This window comes from Phaseolus vulgaris, chromosome 10, assembly GCF_000499845.2.
Source record: "Phaseolus vulgaris cultivar G19833 chromosome 10, P. vulgaris v2.0, whole genome shotgun sequence".
NCBI classification, from domain to species: Eukaryota; Viridiplantae; Streptophyta; class Magnoliopsida; order Fabales; family Fabaceae; genus Phaseolus; species Phaseolus vulgaris.
Genome location: NC_023750.2, coordinates 15,470,123 through 15,492,884, shown reverse-complemented (window position 1 = coordinate 15,492,884; position 22,762 = coordinate 15,470,123). Strand labels below are relative to the sequence as shown.

The following is a 22,762-nucleotide window of genomic DNA, read 5'->3' as shown; positions in this document are numbered from 1 at the left end:
TTTAAGTATTCAAAAGTGCAGTAAAAATAAGAAAAGACACACGACCAAATGTTTTTATACGAAATTGCAAATACTTATGATCTGTGAAATTTAATATCATGAATATATTTTTATCACACTAATCTTAAGTGACAGATTTTAAGTTGCTATTAACAACCTCTACAAATTCAGGTGAACAACTATGCAGATGGATAGAGGATCTGAACAAGTCTTTGAGGTCCAACCATAGATATTTGTTGCATGCACTACACCTGTCTTCATAAATAGGAAGAGAAATAGAAATGAAATAGGGATACCTAAAAAGGCAGAAAGTCATTGTTTTATTGAATACAGAGGAATGCAACTTGCCATAAATGACAAACTTTGATGTCACTATTTAGCTTACCAAAAATTGTTCAGAAATCTTGAGGTCCTTAGCCCTCTTGTGCAGAGTGCAATGTTACCCCATGAATCTATGTCCATTTGTCTATGTAAGCCTCAGTAATTCAGTAAATTGGAGACAATAATCACAGACAGGGTTAATGTCTGTGTCTTCACTTCCCAATTGTTTTATCCATATCTCACATTCTTATATTGCTCCATTTACTACTTTAGTCCCTATCCTCACATTTAAGCATTTTTTTTATACATTTTTTAAGTTAATACAAACTTATTTACATTAATTATCATGCAGATCCTGCTACAGAGACGTCTCAGTAGATAAGTTGTTATCTATCATTCTATGTATTGACAAAAAAAGGTAGCTATTTATCTTCTTTTATATTCCTTTTTATAATTGAGTAACAGAATATAATTCATGTTTTTCCAATCAATTTCTTTTGTGAAGATGTGTTGATCTATTAAAGATATATTAAATAGATACTTAAGTAAACTTGTATCCCTAGCTGTTATAAAATGTGTATAGTATTCATTCAAATATGATTCATGTTGGTATATGGAAATCCAAAGCAAGATTGGTATTGAAAAGGGCTGCAAAGTAGTCTTGTAAGAGAAAGAAGAATTAATTTGGAAGGTTCTATGTTCGAAAGTTGCAGAGCCTAATTATTCATGAATGAGGAGGAAAATACAAAGGTTCAATTAAAAAACCAAATCTTAAATCTCAATAAAGAAAGGTTTTGTACTTGAAATCTCCATGCATCCTTTTTCCTTTTATCATTCTCCCTAGGCTAAATGGTTTGAAGTAGAATCTTCTCAGAATATTCCAAATTGAAGAAATTTAGTAAAGAGGTGAAGAGTGAAGTGAGGAGGGGAAAGTTAGAAGATTTGAAAAGTAATAAATTATAGAACTGAATGCAGGACCCCAACCTCCAATTATTGTATTGTTTCTTGAAGAAAGCTCCAACAACATCATCTTTAATTCAAATAAGTAGTAAACTGTTATACTGAATCCAGGACCCCAATTATTTCATTTTCCAATATCTTTCAGTCCTGCTTTTCTGATCTTGTTGATATTATCAAGGTTCTGTTGTTTCTTTCCAATGGGATATATCCTAGCAGGTTGCATTCTTTATATATATATATATATATATATATATATATATATATATATATATATATATAATTTTATTAGTTTTTATAATAATTATTTTAAATGAAAGTGTTGCTATTACTTTTAATTAACTAATATTGTAACAAAAATTAAACTCTGTACTTTTTAAGACAGTTAAATTCTGTTTTAATGTACACAATAAATATTATCATGATATAACTCATATTTTCATATAGTTCTCACAAAAATAAAAACTTATTTTTTCTTTAATTTATTGTGTCTTTATTTTCTACTATATTTTATTTCTCATGTCAACATTAATAATTTTTTTTACCTAACATTCACCTCCTAATTAAAAATATAATAAAAATTATAAAAAAACTAAAATTATATTGATCTCTATAGATCATTTTTTTTTCCTTTTTAGCTGAAAATTCAACCTCTTAATTAAAAACGTAATAAAAAACTATTATAAAGAAATTTTAAATTATATTAGTCTTTACAGATCATATTAGAATGGATAGATTCCTTGTAGCTAGGTTTTTAAATTAATTTTGATTGTTATTTGATATAAAAAATTATCTTATTAATCAAATTTAAATTGAGTAAAAAACAAACATATATTTTCTAAATAAAACAACATCAAAAGAAAATTATGTATAACAAAATTTTCATTTTATTTACAGTATCAATTGAAAAAATATATATAAAACTATAAATAAAAAGAAATCTAAACTTATATTTATAGAGACAAACACAGTTTCAGTAAAAAAAATACAAATGACTAAAAAGTCAAATTATCAAACATGACTTAATTATAACTAAAAATAAGAAGTTAAAATTGTACATTGAATCTAATGATGCCTTCAAAACCTACTAATCTTTTTGGGTATTTCTTTTAAAAAACAACCCATTTTGATAATTAATTTTCTAAAAAAACAACACCAGCATTAGAAAATTTCCAACTCTTAAATGTGTTCTCTAGTTAAAGTTTGACTCCCACCTTATCAACTTACTATAATAAAAATAACTATCATTGTTAAGACAGTTCATAAAAAATAAAACTCTAATTTTATTGATGAGTAAAACCAAAATCATATTACAGCTAAGTTTTACATTTATCCTCTGAAAGTACAAGAATATGATAATTTGTTTAAATTGTTGTTCTCTCTTTATTTTAGAGATCAGAATCATTGATTTTCTTTTTTTTATCATCAACCAAACTAATCAAGATTTTATTTTATTATCAATATCATCACCTTTTCACATTTATTTCTCTTGTAAAAAAAATTATGGCATTAGTTGTATGACATAAACATTTCAAATTTCTAACTCACAAAACGATTAGAGTATAAGGATATATTGAGTAACATGGATATAAACATAGTTTTAATCACAATTAGAGTGTTGGAGGGTGGATTTAGGGCAAAAAAAATAAATTGTATATGTTTATTACTATCCTTAGGATACTAATTGAAGACGTAAAGGTAGAAAATATCTATTATACATGTAAGCTATCTTCATGAATGCAAATATATATATACATTCTATATTTTTATTTATATTCTTCATATATAAAAGAAAATGATATATAAATTAGCAAATCTGCCATGTCATTGACAGCAATGTGAAGACCTGAAACTTATCTGTCACAGAAAAAGTTCTCTTTACTTACAGCCAAAATAAATATTTGACTAGTAAGTTTGTTTTTATTAAGTAATTTGTTTTTTTTTATGTAAATATGTAGTAGGAATCTCTACGTGCCATTCTTTTCTTCTCTTTTAGACACCCACGCAATAAATTTATAACTAGTTAGTTTAATCAGTGTGGAGTTATCTCCATTTAAGAAAATATTTAAAGGGCAAAAAATTTTTGTTTGAGATATGCCCATCTTTTTAGAGAACATTGTTTTCTTTTGCCAATTCATGTTATATAATTAAAATATATAAAACAATTACATCAATGGAATGGTTCTCTATTCTAGCTAGTGTAGAAACCTAACTAAGTTTCAACTAACAGGAATTCAAGATCATAGGAAGAATCGATTTTTATGCTGCCAAATGGAATTATGAACAAAAAGACATCACAAAATTCTCAACTAAATATGTATCAATTCATTAAAGTGCTGACGAGAGATAATATTTAAATTAAAAATTATATTATTTCCTTTTAAATGTTCTCTAAAAATTAATTTTCAAAATAAAAAATAATTAGTTGTTATATTTATTAAATTAAATATTATATTTAAAGACCACAAAATTATTAATATTTGTTAAATCCTAAATCTTAAAAAAAATACTTTAAATATTAATAATTTTGTTAATATTAACATAGGAATATTAATATTAAATTGCTCATCTTTAGATATTAATATCTTTTTAATAATGCATAAAAAAAATAATTTTTATAATTTATTTTCTATACGCAAATTAATTTGTAAAAGAATTTTATAAAATATACAATTCGTCTGATAGTAACTAACATAAAAATAAGATATGCAAATTTTAAAATATTGTAATCTACAAAATTAATACTAATAAAGTTAACTTGCGTATATGCACTTTTATTTAATACAGTTAAAAAATGAATCGAAATGTTTAAATTAAAGTTAACTTACATATGTGTTTTATATTGTGTTCTATATGTTGTGGTTTTCATGTTATTCAGTAGACGTATAAATAAAATGATTTAAAATATTTATAAAGTATTTCTTTTGGCAAACAATAAATTAGATAGAAAGAGAATATAAAGGAGTGTTAAAGAAAATATCATATAATTTTTTTAAAATTACAATTCAAACCTAGACGGACGTTTGGAAATCCCATAAACTACCATGTTAATACAAGTAATAGTAATTGACATTGAGTCAATCTGAGAAAGAAAAAAACATCATTGAAACTTTGGTTTTTAACTAAGTGCACAATTGTACTTGAACTAGAGAAAGTATTTCGTTTGCATCCATTTTTGCTTAATTGAACACTATCTAATTCCTATGTTTCCAAATGTACCAAATGATTGAAACTCATACTTTCTTCCACAACTTCTTATTTTCTTTGTTGAGCCAAATACAATGAAATTGTTCGAAGTGTTCTTTCAAAACATAATGGTTTACGGAACTAATCCCTAACAATTTACTGCATAAATTTCAAACAACATTCGCAATCCGATAAAATATTAAGAGATGGAGAGTCATTTCCTCATTTTTCCCACCTAAAACACATAAAAAAAATCTACAAAATGAACCGCCATTTTAATAAAATTTTGATTTGTGACAATCCTAAACAATTGATGTAATCAATAATAAATTAATGTTTTTTAATTAAAATTAATCGTGGATTTTTTACGGAAAATTAACTTACATAAGTAGTTAATATTTATATTTATATAGGATGGTATGTTAATGTTTTAATATAGGAATGGGGGGCCATTTATTGAAGGAATCATTTGTATATTTTGGTAGATGTTAAATTTAAGCAACCTAGTACACTACAAGAAAGTACCAACAACTATACCTTCTGAAATTATAGCTATAAAAGTCATCAGTAAATATTAATTATCAAAATACTAATTAAGTTATTGATACAAGACCCTCCAATAGTAAAAACACTCAAACTATACTTTATCACGTGGTGTATATAATGCATTATTATTTAATAGTTAATAAATACATTTTAAATAAGTATTTTACATTTTACAAGACATCTGTCTATTTTGTCCTACTATTAAAAGCTGTCGCCAATTAGTCATAGTCAAGTTAATTATGATAATTAGCTGAGTTTTTCCACAAAAAGTTGCCCAAAAACAAAGTTTTCAATAGGAAAACTTGCCTATTTTTTAATATTCTTCACTATAATAACTAATTGGTTGTAAATATGTTAGTCATTAAATATTAATGTTTTTACCAATCAAGTCAAATATATTTTTCTAGACAAGTTATTATTATAAAATAATAATATTAGTTATATATATATATATATATATATATATATATATGAATGGGAAAAAGGAGTAATGATAAATAAATACAACTCTCATAAACCACCTAATAAAGTTAACCTAAAATAATCTATCATCACAAAAATGGTGATGCATGCAAAAACCTCTTCCCAGCTGGTCAAACAAATACTTAAGTTGGAGGTTATGTATATAAAGCAAAACTATGTTAATTCATCACTTCGTTATCTTCATTTATAAGCTCTAAACTTTATGAAAAATTGACTATATTTACATTTTCATCGTATTTTTTTGAGTCTTGTAAGCTAGAAATAGGTTTAATTTTAAATGGGTTTAGTTTCATGTGGTATATGTATTTCTTATATACTTGATTACACACCTTTTCTTCTACATCATTTGCTTATATGCAACCCATTGATTTTATTTTCACTTTCTCATACCAACCTTTTTTGTTTGATTGCATAGTTAGATAAAGACTCACTACACTTGTCTCACATTATATGCCAACTGCAAATCACACATGTGATACCTTATAAGTTATACCCATAATTTTGTCATAAGAAACTTTGGATTCAATTTTATGCCTCTAATTGATAGTTTTATTTATTTATTTCAAAAGTAATCTTAGTTGAAAATCTTGGTTTGTTTATGTTTTAAAAACTTATATTTTCAGAAAATCAAATTTCATGAGATAATTAACATGATAAATAATTATAATTTACGATAAATTATGATGTTGCTTTCTGATTTGCATGAAGCTTATATAAATAATTCTGAAATATTTATATAAATCAAACAAATTTTAGGTTGGAAACATTTTTTTATGATTTTTAGGAGTCGTGATTATGGGACTTGAAAAAAATAATTATTGTATCAAACACTTTAATATAGAGATGCCTTTTATCTTACTCTTATTGTTTTTTATCTAACTATTTAAAACTATTATATTAAGAAAAAATGAAGGGTACTGTAAATTACTTATAAACTATTATATTAAGAAAAAACAATGAAGGATAAATAAATAGAATAACTCTCTTAATCACAGGTACCATAAAGTTTTCAGTTTCTCAAAAACATAAAGGTGAAAATGTTTATTTCAAACCTTTGATTTATATTTTAAAAAATAACATTCACAAGGAACCATATTTTTTGGAATGTTTTCCGGCTATGTTTCCCATCACAAAATCATTCTTATGGAGTTGAAAAAATTATTGAAAAAATGTTTTACAAAGATAAAAAATTTAATGTTATTTTATTAAATAATTTAATACAATGAATAAATTGATATTGTTGGTCTAATTTACCTGAATTTAAAGTTAAAAAATAAACTTGAATACTTATGGTGTTTTGGGAAGAGGAATAAAGAGTTAACTATGCCCCAGTATGTGTTATTGTGAAACATACATTTTAGATATGAATATTTATGGGTATTAATTTTGGATATAAGTAAATAATAGACATTAACATAATGATGAAAGTAAAAATAGTTGTTTTAGAATGATTTTAAGAGTAATATAAATAGTGATTAAAATAAAAATAATTTGAATGTTATAATGAAAAATGGGTGAGTATCTGATCTAGTTGCACACGGCTTCTCTCTCTTTTGGACAAGATCCTCTCTCTTCTACATATATAAAATCTCTTTCAGATTTGATCATGACACCCCACTTCTTATAACATATCTTCACCTTTTCCTCTCCACAACTTCACTCTCTTATTCCAAACCACAAATGGTGAAGTTCTCAAAGGAGCTTGAAGCTCAACTCATACCAGAATGGAAGGAGGCCTTCGTCAACTACTGGCAGCTCAAGAAGCAGATAAAGAGAATCAAGCTCTCCAGACTTCCCAACCAATCCCACCACCATGCCAAACCACACTTTGCTCCCTCCATTTTCAATTCCTTTCGTTTCTTTCTCCACAACATCGCTCACAGCCTCTCAGATTCCCACCACCCAGACCTCACCATCATTCAGGTAACTCAATAACACAACATTAATATTTTCACTTCCTTCATCTACTTCTGCTTCTGTTTCTGTTTATCGCTTCCTGCGAGTTTGACTAATGTTCTCGGAGAAATTGAGTTTCTTTTGGTGATTTCTGGCAATGAATATATACCTTCTATTTGGCACGTACCCAAAAAACTATGCTGACAGTACTTGGCACAGACTCGCTGAAATCTTGGTACCATTTTTGCTTATCGCTATGTTTTTCTCTCTTGCCTTCTAGCCTGCCTTCCGTTGAAGAAGAAAACTACTCATATGAATATGATAAGTTTATTTTGATTGAAAAAACTTGAAAAGGAAAAGTAGTTTTAGAAACACTTTTTTTTTTCTTCTATTCAAATTCGAAGATGATGATTTAGTGCACGACTGTGCACGGCTTTACTGCATGAACAGTGGGAAACTAAATGGGACGGATTTTCTCTGACAAGGAATTGCTTTGGAGAATGCAACCGGCCAAAACTCTTAACCACATAATTTTTTACATGGTAATTAATGTGAATGACGAAAAACCAAACAAATAAAAATAAATTTAATGTGGTTGCCAAGATTGAGAAAACAAACTCTTTTCATTTGTAGCTCAAGTAATTACCAATTGAAAATCTTATTTGTCATTTTTGAGTGTGGTACAATAAAATTTCCAACTAAATCATCTATCATTGTTTCTCTCCTATTTTTAAGTGTTACTTAACAAAAATTATTTTATTTTATTCTTATTTTCTAATCTAAAACAATATTAATTATTTTTTCATTTATATCCTTACCATTTATATAACATTTAATTAATTTATATATATATTTATTGCCATATAGAAATAAGAAGAGTATACCAGAAAATTTTATAAATGTTTTATTTAATTAAAAAAATTGTTACATTTCTTAGTTTTTCTAAAAAAATTCCAAATAATATTTAAAAGGGAATATAAAAATAAATTATTCAAAAATCTGATTAGTGTGATCGAGAATATTTATTAAAAATTATAAATATTTAGTCTGTATTAGAAATTATGTAATAAAATGTGTTAACAATCATGATACACTAATGGAATAGAGGCGGTAACAGAAAATAAATCAAACTCAACAGGCCTGAAGTTATGTATTTAAATGTGGTGGATGGGTTAGAGATGAATGAAATTGGTATTTGAGTTTTTGAAAAGTGAATGGTAATAAGAAAGGAGTAAATAAAATGAATGATTATTAGAAAGAGAAAAAAAAATTAAGAAAAGTTGGAGTTGGCGTAAAGAGATATAAGAAGTAATTTAACAAGATGAGCATAGTGTGGGGTTTAGTACTAAATAAAGTGGGTTTAGTACTAAATAAAGTGGGTTTAGTGGCCCTCCTTTTTCGTCAATTTCTTTTCTGCTTTCTTTCGGGGGAGTTTCTCAGTCTCTCACGAAAGCCACCAATTTCTCGCCTTTGCGGATCTATCTGTGCCACTACGGTCGCAACATAAAATATACAGGCAATTTCTTTTGCAAAAAATAATGTTAAGAAAACACCAAAATTAATTAAATAAGTATGTAGGTGAGGAAGAAAACCACAAAGGGCAGTGAAGAAGAAATCTACGAGACAGAGCTTGCGCAGTTATTTTCGGAAGAGGATGAGGTACATTCATTTATTTAATCGGTTTTAGATGATTTATGCATATACTATGTTCTTGTACGTAGTCACATGAAGACATTTATTATTGTTTTTGTTCAGGTACGTGTGTTTTTTATGAGGCTGGATGAAGAGCTAAATAAGGTGAACCAATTTTACCGGAAACAAGAGAGTGAGTTTCTTGAGAGAGGAGAAACCCTGAACAAGCAGCTTCAGATTTTGCTTGACCTAAAGCAAATTATCAGTGACCGTCGCCGGAAAACTTCTCTGTCCAAGCCATATAGCACCGGAATATCCCCTCAGTATTCTCCAACCCGTGATTCTGATTACTCGGGTCAGCTTTCTTCTTCATCTACAGGAGTTGATCATTGTTGTCTTTTATAATATTATTAAATAGTATCTTGGTTGATTTCTGCTAAAAATATTTCCTAGTGTCAATTTTGGGGTTTTGGGTGCTTGCTGACATCATACAACATTCTGCTATGAAAGTTGTATGTCTACGTGGACCAGGATGTGGAATATTGTCCACCCATCACATACTTCAATATGCAATGATAAATCCTAATTAAAAGTATTGATATTTGTACATTATTTCAGATTACTGACTAAGTTGCATGCTGATGTTATAGTTTGTGCAGAAAATTTTGGAGATTCAGATGAAACAACTTCAGAAGTTTCACAAACGGATGAGGTAATCACGACATTAGAGAAGAACGGTATAAGTTTTGTTAATTCAGCGACGAGGACAAAGACGAAGAAGGGAAAACCTAAAATGGCAATGAGAATTGATGTTCCAGCCACCAACCCAACTAGGGCCATTACAGCCATCACTAGCATGCTGTGGGAGGATTTAGTCAACAATCCAACCGGAGATTTTGTTCACAAGAGAAAGCTCCAATGTGCAGAGAAAATGATTCGAAGTGCTTTTGTGGAGCTCTATAGAGGCCTTGGCCTACTCAAAACTTACAGGTTCTTATTTTATTTTTATATAAATATTACATTCCGACTACTTAGTTTCATTAAGTTTATTTAATTAGTCTTAATCTTCAATATATTAAAAGTTGCTTTGAGACTCAGGTAATTTAGTTGGAAATAATTAGTAAACTAATAATGATGTGAATGTCTACCTTTTCTATTCATGATATAAGGTTTGAACTATAAAGTTTACTTAAAAAGATCAAAGTTCTTAGCGTCTATTTCAAGGTTGGTACTCGTTTTTCTGAGTATAATCACCATTGTGCCGTTTGCTGGTGAAAATGAGAAAACCTTAGGGAAAAGGGAATATTGATTTTGTGTTTATCTTGGCCAAAGTTGGAAAGAATATATAGAAATGATAAGGAGGCCAATGAAAGAACGAGTTGCATGGCAGTTCATAACATCACGTAAGGTTTTTTGGATGGATAGAATAAATGAAGGTAGGTGTGACTGTCACGTTATATAATACGTATATTCACACAATATATATCCCTCAATGTTTATAGTATGCTTTTAGTATTTGCTTATAATTAACTTAATCCAATTTAATATTTAAATAAAGTGGCTTAGTTTATAAAATTGGGCATTTATTTTCATTGGTTGCATCATATGGGAATGGGGCATATAAAGCTAACTTTTGCACACACTTCCAAATAGTGGCCAACAAAACCAAATTCAATTTCTTATCATCAAATTTTGTTTTACTTTTTTCATTTCGTTTTCTTTTTTAAGTACAACATTCCTTTTGAAATGCTTATTTCTTGTGTCTTTTCACCCCTAAATTTGATGGGGGTAATTTATAGATTCCCCAATGGGAGAGGAAGGTGGAGAGAGACTTAGTTTTATGTGTATATATATACATGAGTAACCGAAAAAGGAAATCCTATTTTTAGCAAAGTTTTTAATTTGTTACATAGATGTTTAGAAAATCATACAAAAGTTTTATTCTACTAATTAATATAAAAGTTTTCCCAGAAGTCATAATAAGTGAGCTGAAGGGATAAAAATATCAATCACTTTATAACAAGTTTGAAATTCAAAACATAATGAAAAGTGTTTTTCCATTTGAACAAAATTTCGTTTTATTAGTGATTCAAGAAGAGGTCATAATATCCAGTAAAAGAAAATGCTAAATATGTATAGAAATAGGGGTCATCTTCTCCAGTATGCGCAATAAATGCTTCGAAAATATTTTACTAGTATTTTTCATATATAATGCAATTATGATTATCATCGCAAAAAATAAAAGTACTATTTATAAAACCTTTTTATTTTCCCAAGAAAATATTAGAATTATAATATATGAAAAAAGTTACATATATATACCAGAAAATGAAATGTAGCGAGACTATAGGTATAAAAAAATCTCATATATTAGAGTTTAAATTCAATATATTGTGGATATAATGACGCGAATAGATTAGAAATTATCTTAAATACGACATTTAAAGAAATTATTATATCTTTTTTGATAATTATATAACAATCCAGAATAATGAGTGTAAAAAAAAGTTTACATTATTAATATATAGTCTAATTAAATTTCCTATATTTTACGGTTTGGCTTTAGATTAACCTTCGTTAGTAAATATCAGTATAATATGTCATATTTTAAATGCATACTATCTATTCTAATTTGTTTTCATTTAAAATAAAATTATGTGATCATAGAGAAATACTTTTAACATTTTTATCTAATGCTAAATAACACTTTCTATATACTGTAAATTAGGCCAATTATGTTTCTCTACATTAGCATATTAAAGATAGGGTGTAATACTAAAAAAAATGCCATATACTAGTAGAAACTGTTAACTATTAAATATATTTCTTTCAATAGAAAATTTGTCTAAAGAGAGTAGGTTATTATAAAATGGTGGATCTACGTTAACAATTTAAAGCATTACACTATTAATATAAGCGATTAATAGATATAAAAATTTTAATGTACCATACAATATAATTAGTTACACTAATAAAATTATTTACTAATATACTCTTTATTATTGGTATTATTTCATAATGTCTATATTAATGATTTATATGATGTATTCAAAAAGATTTTAAAATTTTGGAAGAAAATCAGGTATAATTAACTAGTTTTCTTGATTTGTAAAGAAAGAGGTGGATTGAAGTGCTGAAATGTAGGTGTTTAAAAAAATTATTACATGTTTATGTAATAACAATTTAAAATTGTCAATAAATTTATAAATTGATTTTTTTTAATTCTTTAAGAAACTGGTAAAGAATTTAAGAGTGTTAAAACGTTTATAGAGTTAGAAATTTTTTATTAGATATTTATGTGAACATAATTAATATATATATATATATATATATATATATATATATATATTAATTAAATTTTATAAAAGGAAAGTAGCATGTAAAACTTAGTTTATGTTTCTCTTATTTATTTGTTATTATATATATAAACAAGTTTTTAATTTTTTCTATTCATACATCATTATAGAATAATTAATTGTATATCCAAATGATAAAAAATTTAAATACATTAAATCCTTTAAATTTTCATAAATCCATAAATCATTTCAAATATTATAATTTAAATATTATAAATTCTTTAAAATTTAAACTACAGAATTCTAATAATGAAATTCCTTTTTTTTTTAAATTCCAGAACAATTACATTCTTACAAAATCTTTATATATATATATATATATATTAAAAAAGTTCAATTGAATAAACATTTTAATATCTTTAATGAATATTATAAAAACAGGACATTGATGTGTGTTAGAGATTTTTTGTAGGGTGAATTTAGGCCTGCCTTATGTGTGAATATCATTCAATCCAATACTTCTTTACTGGAAATATATCATGAATAAATTTCATTCAATGATATGTGCTTGTTGGTTATGTTTATTAACCATAATAAAATATGGATTTAACAGTGGGACTTTTAAATTAAATTTTAAAAAGTGTTTTTATAAATGAGATTTAATGAATATATTAGTAAACTTAAAATTTAAATTTAGAAGTGTTCTTCTGGAATCCAATCTAATATATATTTCACCAATGAGCAACTTCTAATATCACAATCTCTCTTTTTTTTTTTTGCAGTTCCCTGAATATGGTAGCATTTACAAAAATTTTGAAGAAATTTGACAAGGTATGGATTCAAAATATCTCCTCCTCTTTACTACTTGTGCAATATTTAGGTAAACACAAAGAAGGATTCGATGAGTTATTGTTTTTCATTACATTTTTGTTATACATGGATGAAAATGACAAATTTTTGAAATAATAAGGAAGAAAACCAAGGGAAGTTTACATGAAAGTCATGAGAATCTTAAACTATGTGTATGGTGGAGAACATGAACTTGATTTCCTATCCCCAACTAACTTTGACTTATAGTACATATGACCTAAAGATAGTGATAGTCCACTGTATTTCTCTTTTCCATTCCCCTTTTCAGTGGAGTCATATCTTACACATATGTCCAAAACTGCTTCCTACATATATTTAAATTTGTTTCATCAATAATAACACTGCGCCTAAAGTTGTTTCACCCATCAAATGAACTTAACTTTTTTTTTTTTGGTGCAATCTACGAAAAATATTTGTTCTAATATAATGTATGTAGTGACTTTTATCTTTTTTTTCTTTTGGTGTTACAATTCTTTTTGGGACCAATTTTTTTTATAATGAGTAAAAGATGGATACATGGAATGAATTTGAATTATTTGTCTAATTGAACATAGGCGCGATTAGCAATAGTGAGACTTCATAAAATGTAATTAGTGTTCTTTGTGTTTGGTTAGATAAAAAATATGTTGTGCATGTGTATAAAGAAATAAAAAGGATATTGTATTCTGATGGAGCAGGTATCGTGTCAGAAAGCTTCTGCAAATTATTTGAAAGAGGTGAAGAGGTCCCATTTCGTTAGTTCTGACAAGGTACATTTTGGTTTCATCTTCCAAATGCCTTCATTTCAAAAGTTAGTAAAAGAGAAAAAGAATGAGAAAAGAGAAACATAACGCACTCAACTTTAAATCTTTTGATTTTGGTCTTGTATAATAATCTTGATGTGGAGAATGGGTTATGTGGTATTCTAACCAGTGGTTATCATGATCATCATTTGTAAGGTTGTTAGACTAATGGACGAAGTGGAATCCAGATTCACCAAGCACTTTGCCAACAACGATAGGAAAAAGGCAATGAAATTTCTAAGACCCCAACAACATAAAGATTCTCATATGGTCACCTTCCTTGTCGGTAATGCTTCTTTCTCTATCCCTGTCCCTTCCTTATTAACATTGAATAACACCAGCAAACTATTTCAGGCATAGTGAAAGTAGTGTCACTTCAGAATTCAAATTGCAATGCAATGTCTGGGTTGATCACTGCATGTACCAAATAATATTTTGATGTACTGCTATTAGACCATGCTTAGTGGCCACCACCAACCAAGCTGATTGGTCAAATTTCACTGTCTCTGCAGGGTTGTCTACAGGATGTTTTGTATCCTTGTTTTCTGTATACGCAATTTTGGCCCATTTGTGCGGTATATTCTCCCCTGGTAACGAGCCAGCTTATATGGAAACAGTCTACCCCATTTTCAGGTTATTTCACATTCTTCCAACTTTGACATATTTCACACATTTACACATTTTCTCTTTTCTGTGCTATTCTGCTCCACGTCATAACTTAATCACCAAAATACCTTATGTCACGTAGCCATTTATCTATATTAGACACCCAAAGTATACATTACATTAATGCCTAATCTTTATAAGGGTAAATTGAGTTTAAAACTTTTCCTACTTAGATTATAAAACCTAATATTTTCTAACTCAACTTTATAATTATAAACCATGAAATTGAATGTGTTAAGTTTCTATAAACTCCCCTGAAAATTTAATATGCAGAATTTTGGACAAAAATACGTATATGATTGGTGCCCTAAAGGTTACATTACAATGATTTTGTGCAGTGTGTTTGCCTTGTTAAGCCTGCACTTGTTTTTGTATGGATGCAACCTGTTGATGTGGAAGAATACAAGAATCAATTACAATTTCATATTTGAATTCTCTCCAAGCACGGCACTAAAGCACAGAGATGCGTTTCTGATGAGCACTACCTTAATGACAACTGTGGTTGGGGCAATGGTCATACATCTGCTTCTAAGGGCTGCTGACTTTTCTCCTACCCAAATTGATGCCATTCCGGGGGTTCTTCTTCTGGTTTGTCTAATAAATTTTGATTTTCCTTGTTATTTATAAGATAAACTAACTTAGTTAGCTTTGGATTTTGAAGAGTAGTTTATACTGTCTAAGAAAGGCAATTTTCAGTTTTTCACAGCACTGCTCATTTGCCCACTTGACATCTTTTATCGTCCCACACGTTACTGCTTCATCAGGGTTATTCGCAACATAGTGTGTTCTCCCTTTTATAAGGTAAACTTCCCTTAGTTGATTTCTTGGAACAAATGGATACATTGTAAGGCCACATATGTGGAAAACTGAAATTGGCATTTAATTTTAATTTATCATTGCCACAGGTTCTGCTAGTAGACTTTTTTATGGCAGATCAACTAACTAGCCAGGTGACTTAGCCTACAATTGATTCTAGTTTTCTCCTTTTTTTCATTTCCAATTCTTATTATGCATCCTGAGTAACATTAAATTTTGTTATTGTTGTGGATACAGATTCCATTGCTAAGGCATTTGGAAACTGCTGGTTGTCACATTTTTGCTAGAGTTTTCAAAACACACCACCCTGAGGCCTGTCATTCTGGAAGGATATACTTGGAAATAACTTATATCATCTCATTTTTACCATACTATTGGCGTGCCTTGCAGGTAGGCTTAGGATGCAGAAATTGACTAATTGTAGATTCTCTTTTGACATTGAACACTAGGAAACTACTTAACTATTTTATAAACTAACGCATGTTTACATGTCCTTACTAGTGCGTGAGACGGTGGTTTGATGATGGTGATGTGAACCATTTGGCTAACATGGGTAAGTATGTTTCGGCAATGGTGGCAGCAGGGGCTAGAGTTACATACAACAGGCAACATGATGATCTATGGTTTGCTATAGTCTTAATTACTTCTGTGGTGGCCACAATGTATCAGCTTTACTGGGATTTTATCAAGGACTGGGGATTTCTTAACCCCAATTCCATAAATCCATGGCTAAGAGATGAACTAATTCTAAAGAATAAAAGCATATACTATATGTCTATTGTAAGCTTTCTTCACCTCTTGATCTGAATTTCACAATCATAAGTTTTTTTTTTTTATCTAACTAAGTGATACTGGATTTCAGGTCTTGAATATTGTCCTTAGAGTGACATGGGTGGAGACTATCATGCACTTCAAAATTGGGCGTGTGCAATCACGACTACTAGATTTTCTGTTAGCTGCACTTGAGGTTATTAGAAGAGGGCATTGGAATTTCTACAGGTATATCTTATCATATTTAGAAAGCTAAATGAATGATTTTTTTTATCCTCCAAAATTTCCTTGCTGAATATTACATCAAATTCATTCAACTGGACTTTAAAAGGCCTATCACATCCAATGTAACACAACCTATGAATGTTTGCCAATAAACAGGTCCTAATAAAACCCCATACTGATAGGTAGAGGCCTAGAAAAACTCCATGTCTCTAATAATAGGAACAATGATGTCCCTAGAATGGAGTGACAATGACAGAACTCTAAAAGGGCTAGTCTTAAAATCTCAGCTTAAAGTTGATCCTTAACAGTTGTTAAACAGTGAAAAACTCAGTAATGAACTTGATCTTGTGAACAGGTTGGAAAATGAGCATCTAAACAATGTTGGTCATTACCGGGCAGTGAAAACAGTTCCACTTCCGTTTCGAGAGACAGACTCTGACTGATGAGCTGAATTTCTTGTACAAAGAATGATGTCTTGTGCTAACAAAAAAGAGGCATGCAGTGTAAAGAATAAAAAGGAGAGGAGGAGGAGAAAAGAAACTTCTCTCAGTCTGTTTCTTGTTTATTGCCTCTTTTAGGCAACTGGACATGTTCAAAATCCTACAAAGAAGGAATTGTTGTTTTTTCATGATTTTAGTTAGTAAATATTAAAATGTCAATGATCTTCATAATTTCGTTTGTCGGACCAAACAATTTTAAGTTCCAAATCAAAACAAGTTTCCTCTAAATTTGTTTGAATTTTAACACTCTTTCTAATGACTTTTTTCTCAAAACCATGCTCCTTGTTTTCTAAACTCTTCCAATTTTCGACCACTGAGTTCTTTGGTAAATATATTTAACGTGACCTCTTAGGACCTCCCATTTTAAATGATATAATGCACTTCCACATGCTTGGTTCCTGAATGAAAGCGTATATGTCATGGTTACTAGTGCAATATTATACTAATCTTGTGAATCAACTTACCACACTCATCACATGTCATGTCAGGTTGAAATTAGATTATTATAGATCAAACTACCCATTAACTACCTCCAGAAAATTATTATACAATTTTGTTTTGGTTATTTGATAAGTAAACTACTTGTATTAATAAAAATGGATTAAAATAAGTAAAAATAAATGTTTTACGAATGGATGTTGTAATTGGAACATTTTTCATAATAAAAAATCATATATTATTATATTTATATTTCTCATTAATTTATTTCTCTTAGTTGAGTAACAATATTCTTTTTTAAATTTTCTATACTATATTAAATTCATAAAAAATAGAATTTATTAACACAATTTTAATTGAGTAAAAAATACAATCATTCCTTAAATAATAACATTATATAAAAAATAAAAAAATTATGAAAAAAAATTCTCTTCCAATTACAAATGCAACACGGATTTTATATTATTTATTAAAAAATGAAACAAATTATAACAATATAAAAAATCATACAAAAAGAACTTATTCATACACGATTTCTACACACATAAAATTTAAAGAGTATTTTTTAAAAATATATATCACTTAAGACTTTGTGAATATCCAATTTTGTCATAACAATAAAAAAATATTAAATAAAATAAAGTACAATTAATTTAAAAAAAAACACCCAAATGATGAAATTTGAAAGATATTATATCTAAAGTTGTTGAAAAAAAATATTTTAATAAAAAAATATGTTTATTAAATTGAAGAAATATATCTTTTTAAGATTTAGCTTAAGTGTATTTAAAAAGGAAGAAATATGTAAATTACATTTTAAATAAAATAAATGATTGTGAAGTGGTTTATTAATGTTATATATAGAATTATTTTACATAACAACTCTGATTTTAATTCGTCCAGATAATTAAAAGATGTTGAATAATTTCGATGGAGACATTCTCCGAGATCCAACGAAGGATTGTCGCCCACATTAATGTTGAAGAAGTAGTGGCCGTGAAGAATGACAAGTTTTATTCTAAAATGTCTAAGGCGAAAAAGTTGTTAGGATTTCTCGGCCTTTGAGGGTCAATGAGGCCTCATTTGGGAAGAAGACAGACTCAAGACAGGCGTCGTACAGGAAGGGTGAGCCCAAGTCAAAGGGCAAAGAGGAGGAGATTCGTCCCAGTTCTGGATCTCATACAAAGAGTTGATAGTTATACCAGCGGTAGCAGAGAAGCTAAAGTTCCCCCAAAAGACTAATAGAAATTTAGGGTCAAGGAAAGATATTTGGTGTGAATTCCATAAAGGATTCGAGCACGGTATCAAACGATGCCTAACCCTAAGTCATTAGTTGGCTGAGTTGTTGAAGAAAGGTTTTTTGAAAGAGTATTTGGAAATCAGTCAGAAAGAACCTCAAGGGAAGGCTACCCTAAGAGAATAGGCGCATGAAGTACCCGTCCATGCAGAGTTAAACACTATCTTGGGAGGATTCTCGCGAGGAGGCAGCACTGCCACCAAACGCAAAAGGTATGCAAGGGTCGTAATGTCCTTAGACACAAGAATCCCAGATGACACGCTCGAGCCCGACCTCTACTTTATGAAATCCAATTTGGGAGATGTAGTCCCCCATGACAACGACCCGGTGGTGATATTCTTCGTCATGGTGGGAAGAAGGGTGCACCGAGTTCTCATCGACCAAGGAAGCTCGACAGATGTGATGTTCTGGTTAACGTTCGTTAATTTACGAATATCTCTCGACCAGTTGAGGCCTCATGATGGATTCCTGGTGGGCTTTGCGAGAGATCAGGTAGAGGTGCGGGTGTACGTTGATCTGAGGACGACCTTTTCTGATGACAAAGCTACAAGAACCGTTGTTATCAGGTATGTTGTAGTCAATACACCTTCAGCTTATAATTTGCTTTTGGGTAGGCCATCTTTGAACAGGTTGGGAGCGATGGCCTCCATGAAGCACATGAAGATGAAGTTGCCTTCACTTGGAGGGGAAGTGATTGTTATCAAATCTAATCACAAGGCTGCTAAAAAATGCTATGAGAGTAATCTGAAGAACAGGAGGAGGTCGTACTCGGCGACCATCGTTCAAGGAGGAGGAGCTGCTGAAGTCTTGGAGACTGAAGTTACCAACGGGTGACGACTAGGGCCTGCGGGTGATGTTCAGGAGAGAGAGATAGGTGTAAAGGTGTTCAAGTTGGGTGCTTTGATAGATCCGACATTGCAGGACAAGATAGCCGAAGTGATAGCGAAACACATGGACGCATTCGCGTTGTCCTCTGCCGACATGCCTGGGATAGACCCCGACTTTCTATGCCAGAGGCTTACTATGGATGATAGGGTCCGACCAGTGGTCCAGAGGAGGAGGAAATTCAATGAGGAGAAACGCTTGATCATAAGGGCGGAAATGCAAAAGCTGTTGAGTGCCGACCATATTAGGGAAATCCAATACCCTGAGTGGTTGGCAAATGTGGTATTGGTACAGAAAGCTAATGGGAAGTGGAGGATGTGCGTTGACTTCAAGGACTTGAATAAGGCCTGTCCCAAGGACCCGTATCCACTACCAAGCATCAATTCCTTAGTTAACGATGCTTCAGGTTGTAGTTTGTTGTGCTTTCTGGATGCATTATCGGGGTACAATCAGATCTGCATGCGCCCCAGTGATGAAAGTAAAACTGCCTTTATGGCCGAGTTTGCAAGCTACTGTTACAAGGTCATGCCTTTTGGCCTTAAGAATGTTGGTGCCACATATCAGAGGTTGATGGACAAAATCCTGGCTCCCATCCTCGGACGAAATGTACATGCATATATGGACGACATGGTCGTCACGTCCTTGGAGAAAGATCAGCATATTACCGACTTGGAAGAGTTGTTCACGATGATATCCAAGTATAATTTGAAGTTGAACCCAGAGAAGTGTGTGTTTGGGGTGGAGTCAAGAAAGTTTCTTGGATTTCTTTTAACTAAGAGGGGTATAGAGGCCGACCCCGACAAATGTGCTGCGATTATAGGGATGCGGTGTCCCATTAATGTTAAGGAGGTCCAACAGTTGATTGGACGGATGGTCGCCTTGTCTCGCTTCCTATCAGCTAGTGGAGACAAAGGGTACCCATATTTTCAATGTTTGAAGAAGAACAACAGGTTTGTCTGGACCCCGGAGTGCGAAGAGGCCTTTGTCAAGCTGAAGGAGTACTTAGTCATTCCCCTTGTTCTTGGTAAACCGCTGCCAAGTACACCTCTTCGCCTTTATTTTTCCATTACAGATCGAGCAATTAGCTCGGTGATATTGCAGGACCAGGACAAGGTGCAGAGACTGATATAGGTCGTCAGCAAGGTGTTACAAGGGCTAGAGAAACGTTACCAAGCTATTGAGAAGGCCGCCTTGGCAGTGGTCTACACAATTAGGAGACTTCGTCATTACTTCCAGAGCTTCAAACTGATTGTAATGACTGATCCTGCCTGTTGACCAGAACGCAAGAGCCTTGCCTCGTCAAAGGTAGCTTCCTCTGGATCGGCTTTGCACCGTGTTAGCTTCCGTCCTTCACCCTGATTCACCTCAAGAACCTGCAAAAGACAGAACGGCGCCGCTGCAGCCGATCGCACTCCGACGCTCAAGTCAGCGACTGAACCACCAAAATACTGAGAGGAAAACTAAGAACTTCAGGAACCGTGCAATGTTCTCTCTCAGTGTACTCAAGTTCTCGCAAGCGTAAAAGAAGTATTCTCGAACGCGCGTACCTCAGAAGTTCGTTAGAATCTTTTATATACCTGTGCACTTTCTCTCTCCTGAAAGTTACACATCTGGACACGTGGCTCGCATCCAGCTGTACACGTGTCACCATCTGGAGCATCCTTGACTTGAGCGTCACCTCTTACTCTTCAGGCTTTTCGACTAAGTTACTTATGCAGGAAGCAACTCGGTGTATAGCTGCCTTGGAGCGCGATCTCTTCTGTGTGGCGAGTACGGGTGTCTTCATATACACCCTCCCTGTGGTCTCGCCGGCCGCCATTATATTCTACTTTACTTACTCCACTGTGCATGCTCGGGTAAGTTGTTCCCCGACCTCAACCTCTGGCTAGCTAGGGAATGACCAGCAGACGACTTCATCCTCTGCTTCGAAAGCCTGGAACAAGCTTTCTTGACCCTTCGGCGATGTCCTCCTTTCGGCGATCTCTGATCACTTGGTCGTCTGGGTTCGCATCCGGCGACTACATCACAAACCTGGTGACCGCCGGTTTAGGTATGCTAGAGATCGGAGCACGCCAACTTAACGTCTGGCGACTACACGAGCTCCCGACTTCCTTCCCTTCTATCAGCCAGGTGCCCCGTTCAACACGCCTATACTATTGCTTGCGGCCACGTCATCAATTCCGACTACCTGGGCGGTACACAAGCCCCCCAGTCTTAAGCGAAGACTTGTCCAGCGAAAAGACTAAGAGATCACATCATTGCCAATCTACGTGGTGCTGGCACGGAATTCCAAACATTCGTACCCTCTGCTTTTCTGACGCTCCACCAAACCCCTTTTTCCAATCGCTCGACACGTGGCTTCATCAACGGTTACCCTCTGCGGTCGTTTGCGCTTCCAAAAACGTTTGAAAAACCCTTAAACCCTTTCATTTCTACTGTTTCATTATCTCTCTGCATTCTCAAAACGCTCTGAGTTTTCTCTGCAAACCCACAACGCTTCTCAGCTCCCTCAATCTTCAACTCCCTTCAACGCTCATCTGATCATCGAAAGGTACCTCTTTTATTTCTTATGTTGATACTTGCTGCATTTTAACCGATTCGCATCATCCATTATCTGTCTGGTGCATACGCTGTGGGTTGTTTCCTCTTCTTCTTCCTTCTCGTAACTTAGGGCTTCGTCTTCCATTACATTCATCACAACGAACCTCTGTTCGTTCATTCTCCATTCTTCGTCCACAATCGAGTCGATCTCTATAACCTTTGTTCATCCTTTTTCCTTTTTCCTTTGCAGTTCCCGCGATGGCTCGCACGAAAACCACCGCGAATCCTCCTCCTTCATCACGAAACCCTCCATCCCAAGCGCATAACTTACCACGAGCATCTGGTGCTCCTTCTTCCCAGGCCGAGAGGCCTGCAACCTCTCACCGTAATCCCACTCAGGCAACTCCACCAGTCGCCGGAGGAGCCTCCGTCGCCACACGAGACTACAAGAAGCTTTATCCGTGGGCCACCTCTGCTCTGTTGAAAGAAACCTCTTCCATAAACTCAACGTTGGGCGTGCACCGACTAAGGAAAGGGGACCAATCTGATCTTTCATTCCACAAGGAGCATGACAGCAAAATGGCCGTGCTGCCCTGCCACCCGGATGAACCAATCTGCGCTGACGACAAAGCGAGCAACGACGAGTTGTTCTGC

The 22,762-nt window shown here is 32.0% G+C and overlaps 1 protein-coding gene across 2 annotated transcripts; it reads left to right on the top strand.

Moving 5' to 3' along the window:
- Window positions 1-7,004: 7,004 nt before the first annotated feature.
- Window positions 7,005-17,175, top strand: LOC137818672 (phosphate transporter PHO1-like). 2 transcript variants are annotated; one of them, XM_068622228.1, is made up of 15 exons: window positions 7,005-7,416; window positions 8,968-9,048; window positions 9,145-9,376; window positions 9,672-10,011; window positions 13,100-13,148; window positions 13,865-13,936; window positions 14,126-14,255; window positions 14,482-14,602; window positions 14,974-15,223; window positions 15,332-15,436; window positions 15,541-15,585; window positions 15,689-15,841; window positions 15,953-16,231; window positions 16,314-16,450; window positions 16,803-17,175. In XM_068622228.1, exons 1-15 carry the CDS (start codon window positions 7,174-7,176, stop codon window positions 16,888-16,890), a joined length of 2,325 nt encoding a protein of 774 aa, XP_068478329.1. In that variant the 5' UTR covers window positions 7,005-7,173; the 3' UTR covers window positions 16,891-17,175. The 2 variants fall into 2 exon arrangements, with proteins under 2 accessions (XP_068478329.1, XP_068478330.1); XM_068622229.1 differs by having other exon boundaries at window positions 7,085-7,416; window positions 9,681-10,011.
- The last annotated feature ends 5,587 nt before the right edge of the window (window positions 17,176-22,762 follow it).

Coding starts and splice junctions, on each gene's coding strand:
- LOC137818672 (XM_068622228.1), top strand. CDS start 7,174: ATGGTGAAGTTCTCAAAGGAGCTTGAAGCTCAACTCATACCAGAATGG. Junction 15,437..15,540: donor TGTGTTCTCCCTTTTATAAG/GTAAACTTCCCT, acceptor TCATTGCCACAG/GTTCTGCTAGTAGACTTTTT. Junction 16,451..16,802: donor GGGCATTGGAATTTCTACAG/GTATATCTTATC, acceptor TCTTGTGAACAG/GTTGGAAAATGAGCATCTAA.